The 21,918-nt window shown below is 36.0% G+C and overlaps 1 protein-coding gene across 2 annotated transcripts in view; it reads left to right on the top strand.

Annotated features, from left to right (window-relative positions):
• Positions 1-21,918, top strand: part of LOC131160001 (uncharacterized) — a 71,653-nt gene that overhangs the window by 42,263 nt on the left and 7,472 nt on the right. For both annotated transcript variants that reach the window (XM_058115275.1, XM_058115286.1), the window contains exons 15-17: positions 14,607-14,675; positions 14,834-14,896; positions 15,022-15,179. In XM_058115275.1, coding sequence (XP_057971258.1) covers positions 14,607-14,675; positions 14,834-14,896; positions 15,022-15,179 — 290 coding nt within the window. The remainder of the gene's footprint in view (positions 1-14,606; positions 14,676-14,833; positions 14,897-15,021; positions 15,180-21,918) is intronic.

Here is a 21,918-nt window from a genome sequence, read left to right as displayed (position 1 = left end):
GGTAGTGATCATTTTTGTTGCTGATCAAAGTGAAGAAGCAGTTCTGTCGCATCAGAAAGGCTGACAGAGAGATTTTCAATATTGAGTTATTATGTGATACCAAGCTTTCACTTTGTATTACTGAATTTTCAAGACGGAGGTTATTTTTTATTATCTTGGAAGAAGGTTCTTGCAGATGGATTATGTGTTTTTAGGAGTTGATAGGAAGTGGGTTAGGAGGATGCGAGCTTGAAAACAAGTGTCCCCAACATATCTTTGATCTTCGTCTCTAGATCATCCTTGTGGGTTGTAATGCAGTGGCAACTGGAGATGCAAAGTTTGAGTAGCCGCCTCTTGTAGGTTCAGGTGGTCAAGGTCCTAAATTTCGATTTCGACTCAAATTTTGAAGCTCCAAAAGTATGGAATTTTCAATTTCAATTTGAAAAAATTATGGAAATAAGTAGTAAAGTGTGGAATTCTTTTATTGAACCTTAGAAATGGTTAATAGATGTAATAATATAAGTTTTAGGACTAATATATCACAAGTTAAATACATCTATGTTGTGTATGAGGTGGAAAAGTTGTACTATAATTTGTGTATCAAACATATTTGTAAGATAATGTGCATTAAACATATTCAGTTGATACAAATTAAATTCCTAAATCATTTAAATAGTATTTTTTATTCAAATAATGATAATTTAGACATGAATAGTTAGATAAAAAAATGTTTTGGTAAGTTTATTTTTTCATATAATTTCAAAAGCCCTTGTTATAATATTTTTGTTTCAATAAAAAATAAAAAAAATTGAGAAAGGAATTTCATTTCGCTCCTAAATCTCTCATTTGAATTCCGAGGAAATTTCATTCTATAGTTAAGATTTCGATAAGTTTAGCTAAAATTTTGAGATTTCGATAAATTTTGGATGATTTGTTGAAATTTCGATGGAAATTATGTAAAATGGAAATCGACTGTCATTTCGATTTTGAGGGTGACAGAAATAAGAAATTTTTACGGAAATTTCTACAATTTCGTGGAAATTCAAGGCCATGCAGGTGGTGAACATGATCAAAATAACTCTATTTTTTTTATAATTTTATTAGCAAGAAAAAATAATATTAATTGAAGGATGAAGGCATTAAGGGGATGCCACCTGAGCACAATGGAGACGACATAAAACAACGCAGCGGTCATTTTAAGGTTTCAAGGAAATCAAGGATTACAAAGAACTCACTCCCAACCATACCACTTTTGCTGACTAGAAATCATAGTTATCCAACAGGCAATGATGGCCTGAAGGATTGGAACCATTCCCTCGCAAGATTTCCTGTTCCTGTCCCTCCACACTGCCCAGAAAGTAGCAAGTGGGTGCGAGAAAGAGACTTTTTTCCTTGTTTGAGCAGTTCCTTTTCGGAGCCCTGTAGCTGCAGTGTTCCACTCTTTTTTGCTCAAGCAGTGCAAAAGGATGTGCTCAACTGTTTCAGCATGCTCCAGGCATAAAAAACACCAATTCAAGATAGGTAAGCCCTTTTTCTGGAGGTTTCCAATGGTATGGATCCTCCCAAGAGTTGCCTCCCTTGTGAAAAAAGCAACCTTAACGGGGCCTGCAGTTTTCAAATGATTTTCCTAGTTAAATTGCAGGTGCACTCGTCAGGGGACCTAAGGTGTTTACAGTAAGTTCTGACTGATGTTTCTATCCTTGTTCAAAGCCCATTTGGGCTTGTTGGAGGTGGCCTGGCGGCTGGCACTGGATTTTGTTAAGCCTTCTGTAGAAATCTGTTAAGAGTATGAAACTCCCAATCAAAAGCTTTCCTAATCAAGGGAATATTCCAGAACATCCCCTGACTAGTGTGAACTCTAGGTGCTTGGAAATGAGGACATCTTTGTCACATGCTAGCCTGAAGATAGAAGGTAAATAGTGCTGAGCTGGGACTTGTCACACCAGATATCATGCCAAAAGAACACATCCTCTCCATTCCCCACATGAAACTATATGAGAGAAAAGAATTTCTCCCATCCTCTCTTGATGTACCTCCAAACACCTGTACCATAGGCTTCCTTCAACTCTTTTGAGGCCCGACCATTATGATGGAGCCCATACCTGGCAGCAGTGGTTTCCCTCCAGAACTGATTCTTCCGTGTCTTGAATCTCCAAAGCCATTTCCCCGAAAGCACTTTATTGAAAATGAGAAGGGATCTAAAGCCTAAACCTCCCTTTTGCATGGGTTGTTTAACAACCCCTCATCTAACAAGATGATATTTAAAAAACATTGCCTGTATTCCCTCAAAGGAATCTTCTTTTGATACCTTCGTATGTCTGTACTACTAAACGGGGGATGGGGAAAAAACATGAAATAAACTAGGAGATTAGATAAAGTACTTTTAATGAGCGTGAGTCTAAGAAAGATGAAGTGGTCAGCAAAGCCATAGGTGTATCTTTTGGTGGCTTTGACTATAGGGCTCTGAGTTTGTTTGAGGAGATTGAGAAAAAGAGGAGAGGAGGCATAAACTAATTCTTAAAATCTTTTGGGCAGCATCAAGAAATTGGACACCAATAGAGAGCTAAAACTGTTGGAATGTTTTGTGGATTACGATAGAGTAGGGTGAAGCTCAAATATAGTGGTGGCGAGGTTACATTGTTAAATCATGTCGAGAAAACTCATTTTGCGGACATGAGGGGGCTCAACAACCATTCTAGAAGGAGTCTAATCATATCATTCTCAAGGAATGGAAGAGCTGATATTGTTTGCATGCAAGGAACCAAAAAGGGGACAATGGATCAGTTTTAAGTTAGAGATCTTTGGGGGCAGGAGGCTTGTGGTTTGGTCTTTCCTACTTAGTCTCGCGCTTGTTTAAAAATTTGGATGACAACTTCCCGTGCGTTCTCACTAGGGTCTAGGGCCTAAGTGAAGGACTTTTTTGGACTGAGCTTTTAGAGATTATTAGCCACTGGGATGCACCTTGGGTTATTGGAGGAGACTTCAACTTGGTGGCTTACCCTAATAAAAGAAGTGGGGGTGGCTCAGAGAATAGTTGCATAAGAGAGCTTCTAGACTTTATTAATGTGAATACTCTCATTGATCTTCCTCTCATGGGTGGAATTTTCACATGGTCTAACTCTAGAGAGGTGCCTTCATTTTCGAGAATTGATAGATTTTTAATTTTGGTAGATTTGGAAACTCACTTCCCTGAAGCTACTTAGAGGCTCCTTCCTAGGCCCACCTCAGATCATTTTCCTATTCTTATTGATACAAGAGGAGTTAAATGGGAGCAGACCCCTTTCCACTTTGAGAACATGTGGCTAAAGCACGATGGCTTCAGAGACATTGTTAAACCCTAGTGGTCCACGCTTTAGATGAAGGGGAAAGCTAGGTTATGGCTAGCTTCAAAATTGAAAGGGTTGAAAGAAAATAAAAATGCAAAACAGAAGTACCTTAGGAAATATTCAGACAAAAAGATTGCTATTCTTAATGGTATCAAGAATATTGATGAGAAGGAGCTACATCAATGGCCCAAAGAGTGTTGCTTAAGAAATAATTAACTGAGATTATCGACCTTGAGGAGATTTCTTGGAGATAGGAGTCTAGAGCTTTATGGCTCAAGGAGGGTGATCCAAACACTAGATTCTTTCATCGGATGGTGAATGCCCACTATAGATTGAACACTGTTTCCAGTTTGACATTGAGGAGAACACCTTGATAGACAAAGAGGAAATCAGAAAGGGCATTCGAGAGTTCTATAAACTCTTTACTATGAATTCGAAGACTAGAGGCCTATGGTGGGTGACATCATTTTTGGATCTCTAAAATCTTCCATTGCGGAGTGGTTTGAGAGACCTTTCGAAGAAGTAGAAATTCTTCAAGCCATTAGAGATTGCAATGGGGACAAAGCATTGGTCCAGATGGTTTATCTCTGTCTTTCTTTCAATCAAGTTGGGATGTTTTCAAGTAGGACTTTATCAACAACTTTGAGGAATTATTTAGATTAGATAGATTTGTGAGCAGCATTAATCCACATTTTAAACCTTGATTCCAAATAAATCGGGGGCTGTTAACATCAAGGACTTTTGTCCAATTAGCTTGGCGGGAAGCATTTATAAGATAGTTGCTAAGTACTAGCTACAAGGATCAAAAGCGTCATTCTTGGAAGTCATTGGGCAATATGAGCATGTCTCTATGGCTGGAAGACAAATCATGGATGCTGCCCTCATTGCTAATGAAGTTGTGGATTCCTATTAGAGGGAAGGAAAAAGTGGTGTGGTGTGTAAGCTTGACATGGAGAAAGCCTTCAACCATGTCTATTGGAAGTTCCTTTATCGTCTGAGAAAAAAATGAGCTTTGGCGAGCGTTGGTCTAGTTGGATTGCTCAATGCATCAATACTCTAAGCTTCTCGTGCTTATAAATAGCTGTCCTTTTGATTTCTTTTGCTCCTATAGAGGATTGAGACAAGGGGATCCATTATCTCCCTTTTTGTTCATTGTGGTGATGGGGGCATTGAACCTCCTGTTGAACAAAGCTACTAAAAGAGGGCCTCTTAAAGGTCTCAAAGTGGGAAGGAATGGGAGGTCCATGGAAGTGTCACATCTCTTGTTCGCAGATGATACTATCATTTTTTGTGAAGGTGATCCTCTTTACATCCTCATGCTAAGATGCATCTTGGCAGGGTTTTAGGTTGTTTTAGGATTGAAAGTAAACCTTGGAAACAAGTGAACTTATCCCAATTGGCGATGGTTTAGGAAGACCTTTCCTTGCTGGCCTTTTGGGTTGTAAGATGGGAACTTTCCCCATCAATTACCTTGCGCTTCCTCTTGCAGTCATGTTCAAAGATGGAGAAGTGTGGGACCCCATTATTGAGAAGTTAGAAGAAAGATCAACAAGATGGAAAAGGAACTTCTTGTCAAAAGGCGGTAGGCTTACTCATATTAGAAGTACCTTGACAAATCGTCTCGTCTATTTCACATCCCTCCTTCCATTATTGGCTTTGCTTTACTTGCCAAAACACTTGAAGGAATTCGAAGGATGTTTGTTTGGGGGGAGCTTGGGGGCGGAATTCTTATTCCATCTTGTTAAATGGATCATGGTGAAACAACCCATTTGTTCAGGAGGTTTGGGTTGAAGTCCCTCCGCACTTTAAATAAAGCCCTTCTTGGGAAATGGTTGTGGAGGTTCATGACAGATAATTCCTTTTCCAACCCAACAAGCTTCCTTTCAAATCTGTTGACAGTGGGGTCCCAAATCTTTGAACTTGCTTCCTTAGGATAGAATGAGAGCGAGTTAGGTAATAGGATGATCTCCATGACTCATATGATGTGTTTTGAGGAGGGCTGAAAGTGATCTGGCTGAGGATACTTACAACCTTTAGTAATTGCAACCCATGCATTCTAAGTTGGTGGTTAGTGATTTGAAGATTGCTTGGATCTGCTGGCAAAGAAAAAAATTTCTTGATTTGCAGCAGGCATTGGCAAGGAAATCATAGTTTACAAAGAATCTTAGGACCAATATGCATAACCCATGGATGTTGATAATGCTACGACTTCATTTGTAGGTGATGATAAAGACGAGGAGTTTTTATGGAAGTGAATCATTTCTGATGCTGACACCGATATGGACGAGTACATTGAAGGGGTCGATGATTTTATTTTTTTGGGATAAAAAAATTGTATTATAGGAAGAAATGTGTGCAGTAAAAAACAATAAAAAAGTAAATGTGAGGGTGAACAAGGTATCCTCCCATTAGTCATTCATAAAAGGAAAGGAGCTAATCAAAAGAAAAGTAAATATACAAGACAAATCTAATAAAGTAACACCAACCAATCCAGCTACATGTCTTCCAAAGAAACATGCCGAAAGAATCCATTTGCAGAGCACCAATGGGATGCAAGGAAGACACTCTACTCAAAAAATATTCTACTGGAAGTGCCAACACTTTTAAAGATCCTAGTGTTTCTTTCCAATCGCACCAAATAATATCGAAATTAGCACAACGCCACAAAACTACCTTTTCTTTCCTCCTACCTAAACCTCCAAACATAAGAAAACAAAAACACGCCAAAGAAATTAGGCACACCCAATTTTCACCAAATATGCCAAACAACTTATTCCAAAGATCTCTAGAGGCAGGGCAATGTAAACACAAGCAAGAGCAGTTTTGCCACTCACAAAACAGAGGTCACAAACATTGAGAGGCTGGGTCTTGCTAGGTTTTCACTTCTGAAGTAAATCATTGGTACTTATTTTCTCAAGGATAGCAGTCCAAACAAAGTTTTTGATCTTAGAAGGAGCTTTAGCTTTCCAGATTAGAGAAGAAAGGGCAAAGGGCAAAAACGGGGATGATTTATTATTGGATAAGCTTTTAAAATTGCGAGAATGACTTCATCCTGATTGCCCAATTGTTTATTTTCTTGAATCTAATATTTTTGTAGAGGATGGTGGATATAAATTGTAAAGAATGATAAAAATGATTGGCAAATGGTTCAGACAAGCACATGTTTGGCTGTTGGTGCTTTAGCTAGTGCTTTGTTTTCTGATAAGATTGGTATTGATCCTGGAGGTGGCTTTGCAGGAAAAATTGAAAGCCTTGATAAGGAGGGTATTTTGGTTCTTCACAGTTGTTTTGATGATTTCTTTATTCTTTGTTTCCTCATTCTTGCTCACATGTTTGCAAGTAACTGTGGATGATTTCTTAGTTTTGATGTGATGTTGATTCTAGTGAGGGCATTTTACGTATACCTGAGGTGGATTGTAATGAATCAAGTTTGCTACATTTCCAAGGAGATCTAAATTTATAGGGGAATCTTTACTGCAGAACCATTGAGGGGTGAAAGGCACAATTGGGACCCATAGGTGGTGTTTGATGGCTTGGGCTTTATATTAGCGAGTTCTAGTGGTCAGTAAGGTGCATCCATTTTTTATTTAATTAATTATTTTTTTTTTGTGGGGCGGGGTGGAGGGGTTAAGGTAATAAGGGAGGGGATAGTAAGGTACTAGAATAGGAGAGATTTTCGAATTAGAACCTAGAATATAAGTTGATGGGCTACTAATTTGGAGTATTTGTGAGTCTAAATTTGAGGATTGGGAGTGGTTTATTTTTGCCTATGGCGGTATGGTTTGGGGCACTAGGTTTCCATTAAAGGTCGATAGGCTTGTATGGTTGTATTTTCCGTGTTGATTCTTTTTTATGTGGAAGGGGGAGGTCAAAGGTGGTTCACGTATGTTTATGAGTTTTGAGGCCTTTTTGGAGGATCTCTTTACAGTTCATGGTTGGTGTTCTCATAAATCTTAATTGGTATTTTTTTGGGGGGCAAAGGGGCTTTTAATTTGAGAAGATCATTTAGTGAGAAGCTTGGCGGCTCTAGAGTTGCATCTAGAGAGTATGGGTATTTTTCCCCCTTTTGGGGAGACATGGGGGAGAGGGGTTGGTTTATGAAGAAGTTAGAGATACAAAAGAAGAACTGAAAGCTTTGCTGAGGTGTTTGGTGATTTGGGAATTGGGAAGAGGGCTATTTTTTGTGTAGTAGGTAATAGATAAGTTGGAGTAGGATGGTTCCCTTCCGAAGGATTTAGTCAAGAGAAGGGGTTAATAGTTGAATGAGGTTGAGAAGGTTCTATTAGGGGAGGATACTAGTTGGGGATGAAGACTAGGCTGATATGGGTTAAGATAGGGGATTGGGAATGTAATAATAAGCTCTTTCATAGAGTGGTTAGTGGCGTAAAACAAAGAAATTTTTCAAGGGGTTGGGAAGTGATATAGGTATGGTTATTAAAGGCTTGAAGTTATAAAATTGGTTGTACAAATCCAAATTTTTGTCCTTGAATCAAATAACAAATATAAAAATATAATTAAAATAATACGAGTGCAAAATAGTTCAAATTTAAAATAATAAAATAAATATTCACATTATTAGTTATTATTTTGCTTAATTATTATATTTTAGAATTCACTTTGTGAGAATAATTTTATTGTGCATGAAAATTGGATAAAAATAAATTTTTAAAAAATGACCTTTATTATTACTTTTTAAAATTTTTGAAATTTTATGGATTTTTTAAAATTTGGTTTTTAATTCATACGATCATTTTATTTTAATTTTTAACTAAAAATTATGTATAAAATGAATGATTTAATCCACAAAAGGTAATTCCAAACATCATTGTTTGCAACTAGTTGTCAAGACTATTGAGAACCAAAAAAATCTGGTTTTCAATTTTAAAAAAAAGCTGAAAATTGACACTAGAACACAAACTTGGCAATGAAAGCAAACACATTTTCATAATCTGTTTCTTCGTTGTACTAAAACTTAAAACTGAAATGATGGCAAATAGGCGCTATTTATTTTGAGTAGGATGCACATGAATTACACTTTTGTGAGCTTCTTAGTATTGAAAGTGGATTCCTTGTTGGCTTCTTAAAAACATATTCTTGAAAGGAGGGTACGTCTCAAGGATGACTAGGTTGTAGTTATCCATTTCTTTATCTCTTAGTAGGAAAGCACAATTCGGTCCCAATATTGGATAAAAGAGTAATTGTTGCGTTAGGTAGTTGACAACTAGCGTAAAACTTGTTAAATCTTTATTACTTGAATCCTTACTAAATATTCACTGGGACGTCCCTTGCGAGTAACACATTGCACTTATACCTCCTGGGTGCAGTGAAAATGAACAAAGGTGGGCTAGGTCATTCTAGACTGGAGAGCGTTAAGAAGTTAGCATAGGAAAACTAGGATTAGATTAACAACTTGGAATATAGGGACACTTACAGACAAAAGCATGGAGATAGTGGATACAATGATCATAAGAAAAATGAATTTAGGCATTAAAGAAACTAAATGGATCGGGGAGAAAGCTATAAAAATTGAAGATCAGGATTTAAACTTTGGTACATAAAAGAAGAGAAACAATTAAATGGGGTGGGAATTATTGTAGACAAAGACCTAAAAGATAATGTTGTAGATGTAAAAGAATAGGGGATAGGATCATAAAAATCAAGAATGGATACATTGGAAAAAGGACAATGAGGATACATGGAGGCCATGGATATGGAGATAAAAATGAGTCTAGTGATGCAATTTTAGATTTTTCCGTGTCTTACGATTTGGTTATATTGAATACTCGCTTTTTTTTAGAAGAAAAAGAAAAGAGAAGAACACTAAATAACTTTCAAGAGTGGGCAAAATAAAAGCCAAATGGACTTCTTCTTAACTTCGAACGAAGATCATCTATCATCTAAGGATTTTAATTTTATTCAGGTGAAAGTTTGCACAACATAGAGTCTTAGCATTAGATATATGTACTAAAAAAATGAAAGAGAAAGAGCATCATAAATTAATGCAAGAGGACTAGGTGGTGGAGCCTGAAAGGAGTAAATATAGTAAAATTCAAAGATAAAATGATCAAAGAAAGTGATTAGACTATAGGAGAGAAGGTAGATGTGAATACTTTGTGGAATAGGAGGGTTAACAATATAAACAAGATAGCAAAAGAGGTTTTAGGTGAATCCAGAGGCAGATCCTTGGGTAGTAAAGAAAGTTGGTGGTGGGATCAAGATGTCCAAAAAACCGTAAAGAAAAAAGCAAATTGGTATAGAACATGGAAAATTGTAGAAACATAGAAAACCTTGAAAAGTATAAAGAGACAAGAAAAAATGCAGAGAAGGCCATTAGTGAAGCTGAATATAGAGCTTATGATACTCTATATGCTAGACTAGATACAAAAGGAAAGGAAAGAGACATATATATAAACTTGCTAGAGCTAGCGAAAAAAAGTGCAAAGATTCAGGTAATGTATATAAATGACAAGAATAATAATGTCTTGATTCAAGAAGATGACTTAAAATAGAGGTAGCGGAGATACTTTAATAAGTTTAATGAAAACCAAATTGAAAGCTTGAGCTTAGAAGTGACAAATGAGGAAAAGACTCAAAATATTATATTTATTCACAAAATTAGAGCCATTGAAGTTAAGATGACTTTAAAAAAGATGAAAAGTGGGAAATTTGTAGGAGTGGATAACATCCCAATGGAAGTTGGAAATGTTTAGGAGGTAAAGGAATTATATGGCTAACAAATCTATTCAACACTATTATAAAAACCAAGAAAATGTCAGAGGCATGGAAGAAAAACACGTTAATACCTATATACAACAAAGGCAATATTCAAAATTGTAATAACTATTGCGGAATTAAACTTATGGGTCATATGATGAAATTGTGGGAAAGAGTAATTGAACTAAGAAAGACTAGAAACGATGGTTTTAGAGAATGAACTTGATTTTGTGCTTGAGACTTTGGAGATCAACAACGAAAGCTAATTTTCTTTTAAAAGAAAAAAAGGGCAGCTCGACGCACAAATGTCCCATGTATGTGGGGTCTGGGGAAGGGGCGGACCCACGATTAATGGAAAGTCTAGGGAAAAGAAGAGGGGACTTGCATATGGTTTTTACTGACCTAGAGAAAGCCTATGATAGAGTACCTAGGGAAGTTCTTTGGTATGTTTAGAAAAGGAAGTATGCAATAGATATACTGAGGTTATTAAGGATATGTGTAAGATAGTAATTGCTAGTGTTAGGACTGTAGGAGGAGATTCTAGAAAATTTTTGATCACAATTGGTGTACATTAAGGTTCTACTTTGAGCCCTTGTCTTTTTACTTTAGTGATTGATGAACTTACTGGGAATATTCAAAACGAGATCCTTTAGTGTTTCATATGTGTATTGTTTGCAGTTGATATTATGTTGATTGATGAAAGTAGGAGTGGAGTGGAATGGAATCTAAGTTAGAACTATGGAGAACAACTTTAGAGTCTTAAAGTTTTAGGGTAAGTAGAAATAAGATAGAATATATGAAATGTAAATTTCAGTAAGGGAAGGAGGAATATTGAAGAGATTGTACTTAATAATCAAGAAATTAATAACATTAGTAGATTTCGATATCTTGGATCTATTATGCAAGCGGAAGGAGAAATTGAGGAGGATGTGATAAATAAGAGTTAAAAGGTTTGTGTAAAATGGAGTGCTTCCGGCTTGTTGTGTCATTATAGAATACCCTTAAAACTAAAAGGAAAGTTCTATAAGACGGCTATAAGACTAGCTGTGTTAAATGTATTAGGATATTGGGCAACTAAGAAACAAGTTGTACAAAAAGTAAAAGTTGCTGAAATGCGAACGTTATGGTGAATGAGTGATATAATGTTAAAAGATAAATTAAATAATGAACATGTTTGCAATAAACTGGGCACAACACGGGTAAAAGATCAGAAAAGGGAGGCGCGGCTTAGATGGTTTGAGCTTTTGAAACACTGGCCAAGTAGCACACCTGTGACTTGTGAGGAGTTAGTAAGTTATTGTTTCTAGAATTAAAAGGGGTAGGTGAAGACCTAAAATAACTTGGAATGAGATAGTGAGGAAGGATTTAATAGCAATCTAGCGGAGGAAAACGCCCTCGATTATAGAGAGGAAGGATTTAATAGCTTTTAATCTAGTGGAGGAAAACGCCCTCGATTGTGTGAAGTGGCGGAAAAGGATTCATGTAGCCAACTCCACCTAGTGGGACTTAAGATTTGTTGTAATTGTTAGAATAGAACACTCATGGGTTATGCTGGAAGATGATCTGAAGTCCTTCAGTCTGCTCTATAGTGTTTCTCTTTTTGTTTGGATTGTGTGCAATGAATGATTATCATTGTCGATATATTCATCATCCTAGGCATAATATTAGCAGATTAGTCTTCTATATGTAAAAAGTATAGAGAGTATGAATTTTTTATCCATTTGTGATAGCATATGAATTCTGGACCCTTTTTCTTTTCACTGTTACAAAGTTGGCTTCGAGTTGCTATCGAAGAAGTTTTGCTAAGCATCATGTAGAGCAATTCCTTTACGTTTTTTTTTTGGGTTGACGGAAGTAGCTATTCCATCATGATTGCTTTGGGATATGTGGAAAAAATAAATAAGATGATCTTTGATGATTTATAGGTCCCACCTCACTGGCTTAAGGTCCTCTATGGTTCTTTGTTCTCTTAGAGGATTCTTTAGCTAACTTGACAATCAAAGTTGTTTGCTGATTTCTTGCTTGGCAACAGATTAGGTTGGGCGGTTGGGGTTTTGTCTATTGCTTTTTGCTCTTTGTTTTGTTCCATGTTCTGCTCTGCGTGTGCTTCCCATCATGGGTATACAGATTTCAAATGCATTAATGCAGTTTGAAATTCATAACTTCCAAATAAACTTCATTAACCAGGAAGCTAATGAAGTTGATTAGTTAGCTCTATTGGATCCATGTTTCTAGTTTGATGATTGTCAAACCATTATATATTCTTGTTCTGCATGAACCAGAAATCCTTCAAGCAGGGATAGAATATTAGAATAGGCCCAATAAGAATGAAAGAATTATACAGAATTTTAATTTCATCGACCAACTCAAAGGTAATGTACTTTTTTTTAGTTGTATCCCAATTGGGAGCCACTTGGTACTAAGAAAATTCAGGTGCGAACAAAATTTTGAAGGGAACAAATGGATGCAATTGCCTTAAAAAACTCCATTTATTTTGCAAATAAGTTGAGTGCATGAATAATCAGAATGAGCTCTTGTTTCATTGAAGTCTAAAAACATTTCCTTACTTCTAATCTCAAGAAGCGACATTCCTTTTTATAGAGGAGTTTTCCTATAAAACTTGGTTTCTGTATGTATTTCTTTCTTTCTTTCTTTCATTATTTTTTATTTTTCATTTTTTAAACTCAAGGGAGCTACTTCTGTTAGATCTTAAGCATTTGTGACCTTTTGGATCCTTCTAGGAGACAACTTGTTTTTGAATTTCAACCAAGTCTAAAATTAGCTCAAATTTATGCTGCTCATGTACATGTGTTTGTAGGCCTTTCTATTGGTGGATCTTCTCCTTCTAGCCATTCTATGAACTGACATGACTCTGGCCTTTTGGCAGTATGTTATATATTTTGTATTGCTTTCATGTGTCAACGTCCCTTTTTACTTTTAATGAAACATTACTTGTACTAGATTGAGCTAAATAGATATTTTTTTTATGAAAGAAAAATATCTAAATAAATTTTTTTTGATAGAAAAAATCTATATTAGATAGAAAGAAGGGAAGATACAATGAACACGGACAAAGTCCACTAAATAAAAACAAAATGAAAAAGAAAAAAATATAAAATGCTGGTCTTGCTAGATCACAGAATAAAACTAGACAATATTAACCAAGGAAACCCCATTTCAACACTTCCCATCATAACTTATCGAGCTCTTCAAATTCGTTCATTCCCTTTTATCCTTCAGCTTTCGAATTTTGCCAACTATCCATGAGCAGTTCATTTCCTCCAATATCAGTCAACTTTAAGTCCATTTATCCAGAAGATCTTGAGCTTCTAACTCCTTCTTAGGAACCTCCACCGGTGTGGGCAAAATTCCATTCCTTTGCTGTAAATTGTTAATTGGACCATCATTATCAAAAAGAGTAATTCCCTCCAAACCTTCCAACTCACTAATATTTATCACTTTCTGGATCTGAAAACCACCCCCCCCAATTTCTTTCCCTCCTTTTCTGCCTCATTACTACACCAAACCTCCAGCTTAGCATGAGAATCTTCCACTGACTTGCAAGGATATTCTCTCTTATCTTCAAACATCTTCCTTATCTCAGCACCCATACAAGCTGCCCTCCAACGAACATAAACCTTGTTTCCAGAAAGAGGTTGACTACCACGATCCACGCCTTTGCCCTTTTTGCCTTCCAGCACCACCTGACTCCACGATCTGGGATATGGAGAGTCATCTGCAACTGCGGTTCCAGATTCCTTTCAAAATTCCTTCAGTCTCACAGAAATCGCCAACTCTAACTCCAGAAACTTTCCCACCTTTGTCCACCTAATCACATCCAATACTGCGTGATACCCTTACAAATACTCTGAGATCCCCTTTCCATCAGGCCGAAGACTGACAACCCATCAGCAAATCAGGAAATTGCTTCTTTAGAAAAACTAACCCATTGTTCAAGTGCAGATTGAAGGAAGATTTAACGTAGCCCTAGAAATATATTTTTTCCTTCCTAGAAAACAGCATGCAATTTAATATAATCCCAACTCAGCATTTTGCATGAAGTGGCATCCTCATTCCTCAAGAAACATAATAGCACATTTGCAGTGATAAACCAGAGAGTTTTAGCAGTGTACCAGACAATAGCTCCAAACTTCTCAATAATTATTTGAGACTTTGAGTTATAAGTAAAATTAACATTGTAAAACCAGCATGCACAGGCACCTCACATATGTACAGAAACCATCAATGAAGTCCATAGAAAACCTTTTTGGAGAAGTGAGTAAACTCTTTTGAATCCTTTTAGAAAGTTTTGATTATGGGCTAAGGTTGAAAATGGTTAGCTGAGTGTATGTGTGTCGTGCTTCATACGTCACAGACAAACTTCTTGTTTTGAGCGATGCACAGATCCACACATGCATACATGGATATTGGTTAAACCTGATTCCATGTGGGTGTGGAGGTGTGCTTGTTTCTCATATTGTCCTTGTTCACATTGCAACCTTCATGGATACCAATGGATAACTCCTTCCTCTTATCTATGTTTTATTATGCATAATTTCTGAAACATTGGTCTTTGTTGTTTGGCAGATTGACATCCAATCCATAACTAGCCTCAATGAATTACCGGAATCAGCTGCTATATCTGTACTTGATCAGGTGCAGCATAGTTTTATGTTAATCCTTTTTGTTCTTTCTTTTTTAACAGTTCTGTGCTGTTCTGTTTCATGTAGCTTCCGTTTTCTGTATGAATTCATGACGCTTCTGTTCCTACTCATTCTTTAACAATTTCATCTTGCAATTATTTTGTTTTACAGTTCATGTTATCAGGAGCAGATAGGGCCAACAAGGGAGCATATCTTGCTGGGTTGATTTCCAAGGTTTACACTTTGTCCCCTTGGATAATATCACATTACCTGCTTCTGGTTTTGAAAGGTTCTTATTGGGCTGTTTTAATTATATCTGAATAATTTTGCATACTTTTTCCCTCTTTTCTTCTCTGCAGCACCAAATCAACAAATTAAGATTGAATAGTAGCACATTGCTTTTGCCAAGATCTGGGGATTTTGCCTCTGTGGAACCACTGTTGCCTAGGATATCTGAGAGAGTTCACTTGCTGCCTGTTGATCCTCTAGCTCCACGTGTAGGCGCGACAGCAACTAGGTTAGTTTTGGGTTTGCATTTCCTTTTCATATACTCATTCCGGGGCAGCAGGGTCATATTATGAGCATAACAAACAGAAGTCTTTATGAATATAAAGAACTGATTTAATGCATTGGGGACTCTGGCTGCCTGCTGACTGCATGACTGACGGAAGTCCTTGTGTTTTGAATTTTGACACAAGTTCAATAAATCTGCTTCAAGCCCTTCCAGAAACCCTTTTTTAAAGTTTGAACATTTTAAATGCACAATACTTCCTGATTTCAGTGGCAGTCCTTGCATTTGGGATTTTGGTTCAACTTCAATAAATCTGTTTTGAGCTCTTCCAGAAACCTTTTTTCGAAGTTTAAACATTTAAATACACAATACTTCCTGATTTCAATGAAATTTCAAATCATGATTTTAGAAATCAGACTGGGCTGGTCGGTCCGACTGTGTTCGAGTGGAACCAGTCACCAGGCTGGTCTGGTCATGTCCTTCAAACTGGAAATATTGTGAAAGGCTTGAATTGGACTGAGCAGGGTCAGCTGCAGGTCAATCTGGCTCCTTTACCCAGTTTGCCAGTTACACTTAAAATAAATATTGAAGAGCAAAGTGCAGATTCAAGGATTTGAACCCACGTCCACATTTTTTCAGTGCAACTACTGCACATGAAACGACAAATAAAGAGAGAAACTCACACCCAATTAAATATGGATTCACACCAAATTAAGTTTTATATTTTGATTGAATAAAAATTTCATGCCAAATACAAATTATATTTCAATATTTGTTTGACTTCTAATAGTAATAAGTTAAAGAAAAATTTTTTTGAGTACAAATTTTATCTAAATGTGTTAGTAATTATATAATTATTCTAACTGGCTAATAGACGATATGGCCACCATTTTTATTATCTCAAATTGGTGTATAATTAAATTACTATTGTGATATATATAAATTACCTGTTCGACCACTCCAGTCCAATTGACTTGGTGTCTTCTCTGGGTTGGACACAGGTCTGGGTTTTAAAATCATGTTTCCGATCAAACGGAAGATTTAAAATTTGTTGGAATGTGGACCTCAAGTTAAAATGAGTCTTTCCCTAGGAAACAGACCAACAGTTTTTTTGATGGTGCATCCATTTTAGAGGTCCTAGGTTCAATTCTTGGGATGAGGGATTGGGGATGGGATGTGTCCTTAGCTCAAGTGGGCTTCTTAATGAACCCAAAAAACAGAGAGTTCAAAATTAAAATTTAAGAGCACTGGGGTTGAAACTTGTCTCAAAAACTTCATCTATGTTGCCGCACAAGAATAGACAAGGTTTTGTAGACTGTAAACCTTTTCTGTCAGTCAGTATGCGAACCTTGGTGGCTCGTGTGTTTTTTAATCTTTGATGAAGTTTGAAATTAATTTTATTATATATATTCTTTTCAAGTTGGATATTTGCTAAGTTCTAGGCTGGTGTAGAGTGTGTGCGTGTGAGAAAGGAGTGTTGGAGCCTAATTATTCGTTCCTCTTTTTTATTTTATTAACAAATTGCAATTTCCAATCAATTCTTCAAGTTGCAATAATTGGATTCAAGGTTGCTTGTGGAGATTTCCTCCTAGAAAACAGAGGAGAAAGTTGATGTAGGTCATGATTTAAATGAAGATGATCCATTGTTGTTACATGTGAAATACCCAAATGCAAGTAGATTTGATCAAAATAGCATCTAATATTCACTTTCGATGTTTGAAGTATTGCACTTATCTTAACTAGGATCACTCCTCAAGTTTACCAAGAGGTTAATCCTCAAAAGGCTGCATAATGAAGTCTTAATAAGTTTAAAATCTTCCTTAGAAAGAGTTACCTTTTTTCTTTTTTGATCAGAAAAGAGAAAGTCATATTAGCAAGGCATGAAGGGGATGCTGTCCCATGGTACAAAACATCAACCACTCTGTAGAGTGTTGCAAACATCAAGGATTACATTAATATCATTAAAAATTTGCCCACTAAGCTAGCTGGAAAGAACAGCAATCCACTGCTCTTTGCAAATCTGAAGTGGACTAGCTGTATCTTCGAAGGCTTTCTTCTCTCTTTCTTTCCAAGCATGCCAAAAGATGGCGAGAGGGATGAGGTTCAAAGCCTTCTCCTTGGTGGCTCTGATGCCTTTCCAAGACCAAATCTCCCCACCTAAGGACCAGTCAAAGATAGAACCATATTCGGCAAGTTCCTTGTCCAGGGGCAGTGGAGAAGAATGTGGTCGACTGATTCTGCATCCGCCACACAAAGAAAACACCTATTTGTGACTATAAGCCCCCACTTTCTGCAGATTGTCAAGGGTTAAAATAAATGTGTGGGCTCCCAAACAAAAGAGGCGACCTTTGAAGGGGGCTGCTGTCCTCCAAATATGAACCCATGGGGATTTGTTGCAATTTGTTCACATTGAGGAGAGCTTTGTAGAAAGATTTAAGAGAAAACACCATTATTTTCCAAAGCCCAATTTGGTTCATTGAGGATGTTTTGGTACGGAACTTATAGAGATTCCTGTAAAAGTCAAAGAGTGCATGAAGTTCCCCAATCTGCTACATTCCTAGCAAAAGGAATACTTTGGAAAATTCCCTTATCGGTGATTTGGAGATGATGACTGTCAAGGGCATTTTTGTCATAAGCAATGCTGTAGATGGAAGGAAAGACAGCTCTAAGAAATAGTTACCATTATAACAGCTTGTCATTTCCTGTGCCACCATATTGGTGGTCTTACAAATGCAAAACAGGAAGCTGTCTATTGGATGGATCAATTGACCCACTTCGAAGTTCAATTCTGAGAAATGGGGTTGAAGACTTGTGTCCTAAACCCCAAATTTTTGTGGTTTAATTTCATACTAGTGGGGGAATAAAGCGATATACAACTAGTTATGTTTATTTGGGGTTTTGAATTGTAAATATCTGTGTTAGATGATTTTAGTATTACTATGTATATAAGTGGATTGAATTGTTGTAAAAAGGTTGGTTATTTCGAATGAAAATGGAGTAACTTTTTTCCCCCCAAATCTCCCTCCTACGTTCTTCCTTTCTTCTTTCTTCCTATCTTCTTTTTTCTACATCATCATGTATCAGTGCACTTTGATTCCCTCTACCTTTCTCTTCAAATCTCTCTCTTTCCTACCCTAGTTTTCTACTGCTGCTGTTTTTATTGCAAACTGCTTCTCTTTTTCTTCAATAGTCACTGATTGCATAACAGCACCCTTTGACTGCTTGCTCTTTGGCTCCCACTATCCTTCATTTTCTATCACTTGGTCAGTTCCTCTCTTTTCCAAAGTTTTCTTCAAATGAAGCAGGACTAGAACTTCGTCGAAGTCATGCATACCACAGCACAAGGCTCAATGCTGGCCCAATTTTCTTGCCTCCACTAGCTGTTTGTTTCTCACACACCACCACCACCATGAGCATCGTCAGTGAACACGGTGGTCTAGATCACAATCCTAGCCTGTCTGGCCTTCCACTTGCTGTTATGTGTTGCCAGAAATTCCTACCGGTGCTGCCATTCTTGAATTCCATCCTTAACACGAGTTTTCTGGACATACTGCCGGCTCCATTGAATTCCTCCTTGTCTGATCCATCATCTCGCTGGAGATTATTGTCAGAAAAGGACCATCAGAGCCACATGCACCGCATGTTGCAGCAACGTGCATGGCCTCCATGTCCCAGGTTCTGAATTTGCTTTTCTCAGTTCCTTCTTCCACAATGTACATTTACTTTCCTTGCTGTCTAATTATTTTCGTTCAATGTGTGTACTTTTGCATTATTCTTACAAGGATAAGGAGAGAAATTCTACTTGACGCTTCAGTACTCCTTTTCTCCCTCTGGGAATCCACTAGCCTAACCCAAGTCCCTTGTGGCAGGTCCATGCTAATGGACCATTTAGCTAGCCCCTAAATCATGCATGGGAAAAAAACTCTTCAGTGAAAAGAAAAAAACAGCACCAACAGCAGCCAAAAGGTTAAAAAAAAACTGTGCAGATAGTCTTTTTGACTCATGATCCAAGTATATACTGAGACATCTGGGTTGTCAAAGTTTGACTGCCAATTGCCAAGTCTATCTCTCTATATCATGAGCCAGCAAGCCATAGCCTTGATCAAATTGAGTTGGCGACAATGATCAAGTTAACTGCAATGCAATTACGTATACGGACAATAGGGCTGATATTTGAAATCAAACAACAAAAAAGCGCAGTGACTCAGTGGCACTGACAGTGTAAACAAAAAATCAGAATGATGGAGGACTATTTGTGGATAATTCTGGGCAATCACATTCTATTTGAAGATTGGGGAGTTTGTTTTAAATTAATAAATCTAGATATTTTAGGTGTTTTAGTTATTTCATGGTTTGTAATTATTCTTATTTATTTAATCGTTGATGACTACTTTATTATCTATATTAAATAAGTTTTACTTCTAATATTTACCTTTGAGAATATGGATTCATTTGAATCAATTAGAAATTTTACAATAAGCTTATAAGATGTTTGAAATGTTTACCTATTATGTATTTTTTTTTGGATATATCTTCTATTATTTTTATTTTTATTTCTGACTAAATGAATATTTTTTTTATCTTCAAACTGTAATCTATCTAAAGTTAACTTATTCAATGTAAATTTTCTAAATTTTTATTGAATTTATTAATTTTTTTAAAAATATTTTGTTTTACTTTTAATTAAATAATAAGGATATATTTATATTTTTGACCTCAAAATAATTTATACTATTTGTATTTTTCTTGTAATATAGATTTATATTTTTATTTTTTTAACTAAATATATATAGTTTTTAATGTCCAAGCTAACCTGTTTAAAACAAACTTTAAGTTGATTAAAATATATCTCTCATTACTAATTGAAGAAGTCTCAATGATACTTTTTAATCTATAATTTTTGGATTATTATATTACTAAATATATATAGTTTTTAATGTTCAAGCTAACCTGTCTAAAACAAACTTTAAGCTGATCAAAATATATCTCTTCTTACTAATTGAAGAAATCTCCATGATAATTTTTAATCTATATTTTTTGGGTTATTATATTTCAAACCCATTTTTCATCATCCTCCTCAAAAATAAAATATTCAAAAATGGGTACATGGGTAGTTTGAAAATAAATATCTAAAAAATAAATGTTTATTGTTGAACCACTTAAAAGACCACCAAAAAACATTTATTATCATTTAAAGTTATTCAAAATTACACAAAATTTCACAAAAATTTAAATTTTTGAGATATGATTAAATTATGTAATAATTACACACGCATACCATTTGCTCATGAGTTGAAAATAAATATCTAAAAAATAAATGTTTATTGTTAAACCACTTAAACCACCAAAAAACATTTGTTATCATTTGAAGTTATTCAAAATTACATAAATTTTCAGATTCCCATTCCATTCTTTAGATTAGAATTTGAGACCTCAAATATGGAAGTCCCAATCCCTAACCATTGGGATGTCCTCATGGGGACCTTCATTTTTTTATAAAATTCCCTTCTTCTTCTACAAGTTTAAAATTAGTAAATTGATACTCCTTCAAAAAATTACCCAAAACTCCCCATTAAACTATCATCTCTTTAAAACTAAAGAAATTTTGGAATGCACACGTAGTGTGGAGATGCCCAGAGCTAGTATACATATATATGTGCACTGAAAAGAGTTAACCTAGGTACCTATATAATGCCAAAGACCATATGAGGACTTGAATAGGTGTTGGGCTTTGGTTGCCTACCCCAAAACCAAAGTCAATGTGTGGGTCTCTTGTCATAATGTATATACGTGACATGTGATGCTGTTGCTGCATCTTTTGTTCTATTTGTATCATCTCCATGTTCCAATTGTTCACCTACCTCTATCATCCCCAAGTTCCTGATTGATCACCTTCCTCTATCATCTCCACATTCTTTAGGCATGTGAAGATTCTTTTGTCCTAATTGATCACCTCCCTCCATCATCTCCACATTGTTCCGACATGAGAAGGGAGATTCTGTAGGACCCCCACAACCTTTTATGATCATCCATCTTCATTAGTGCTCTCTCTCTCTCTCTCTCTCCCCATTAATGTTTTTTCCACCATAACTCGTGCTTTCACTAAAATCATGCATGCCTATCCCAGAAGAAAGAGAAACGATGTACACTATTTAAAAATAAGTAGACATAATAAAAAATAATAATATGATAAAAAATATATGAATAAAAAATAAGAAAAAACACATGATCTTGAGATTGGCTGGGTAATGGTAAGAAGTTCAAAATGATACGCTCCATCATCTTTTTGTTTTATTTTATTTTCTTTTGCTTAGAGAAAAAATTTGGGGAAATAGTCTCTCCACATAGAATTTAAAACCACCTATCATCCAGTGTGTCATATTAGTGTTTACTGACACTAGTTATAGTTAGGCCCCAATAGTTATCATCCTTTGTATCTTTCTCTTCTTTTTGTTGTTTTTTATTTTTTTGGTAAATTCTTTCTGTTATATTTTATGGGTAATTAATTATCAAAAAATGAGATAAATTAATTAATTGGGTTCTTACATTGGTGGTTAGAGCATTTTCTATATAACTGTTGTAGCATTGTAGCAGCATCATTAACTAGCCGATCTAATTTAAAAGCAACCATGGAAGAATCAGTTGCACCTGGATTAATTATGTAAACCTAGCAACTCCATTAACATTAAAAGCATACACTTGTAGTAGATTTCCACTCATCCTCAAAATCAAAGCCCATGGCATC

This window comes from Malania oleifera, chromosome 1 (genome assembly GCF_029873635.1).
Source record: "Malania oleifera isolate guangnan ecotype guangnan chromosome 1, ASM2987363v1, whole genome shotgun sequence".
In the NCBI taxonomy this organism is placed as follows: Eukaryota; Viridiplantae; Streptophyta; class Magnoliopsida; order Santalales; family Ximeniaceae; genus Malania; species Malania oleifera.
This window is presented reverse-complemented; position numbering and strand designations above follow the sequence as displayed.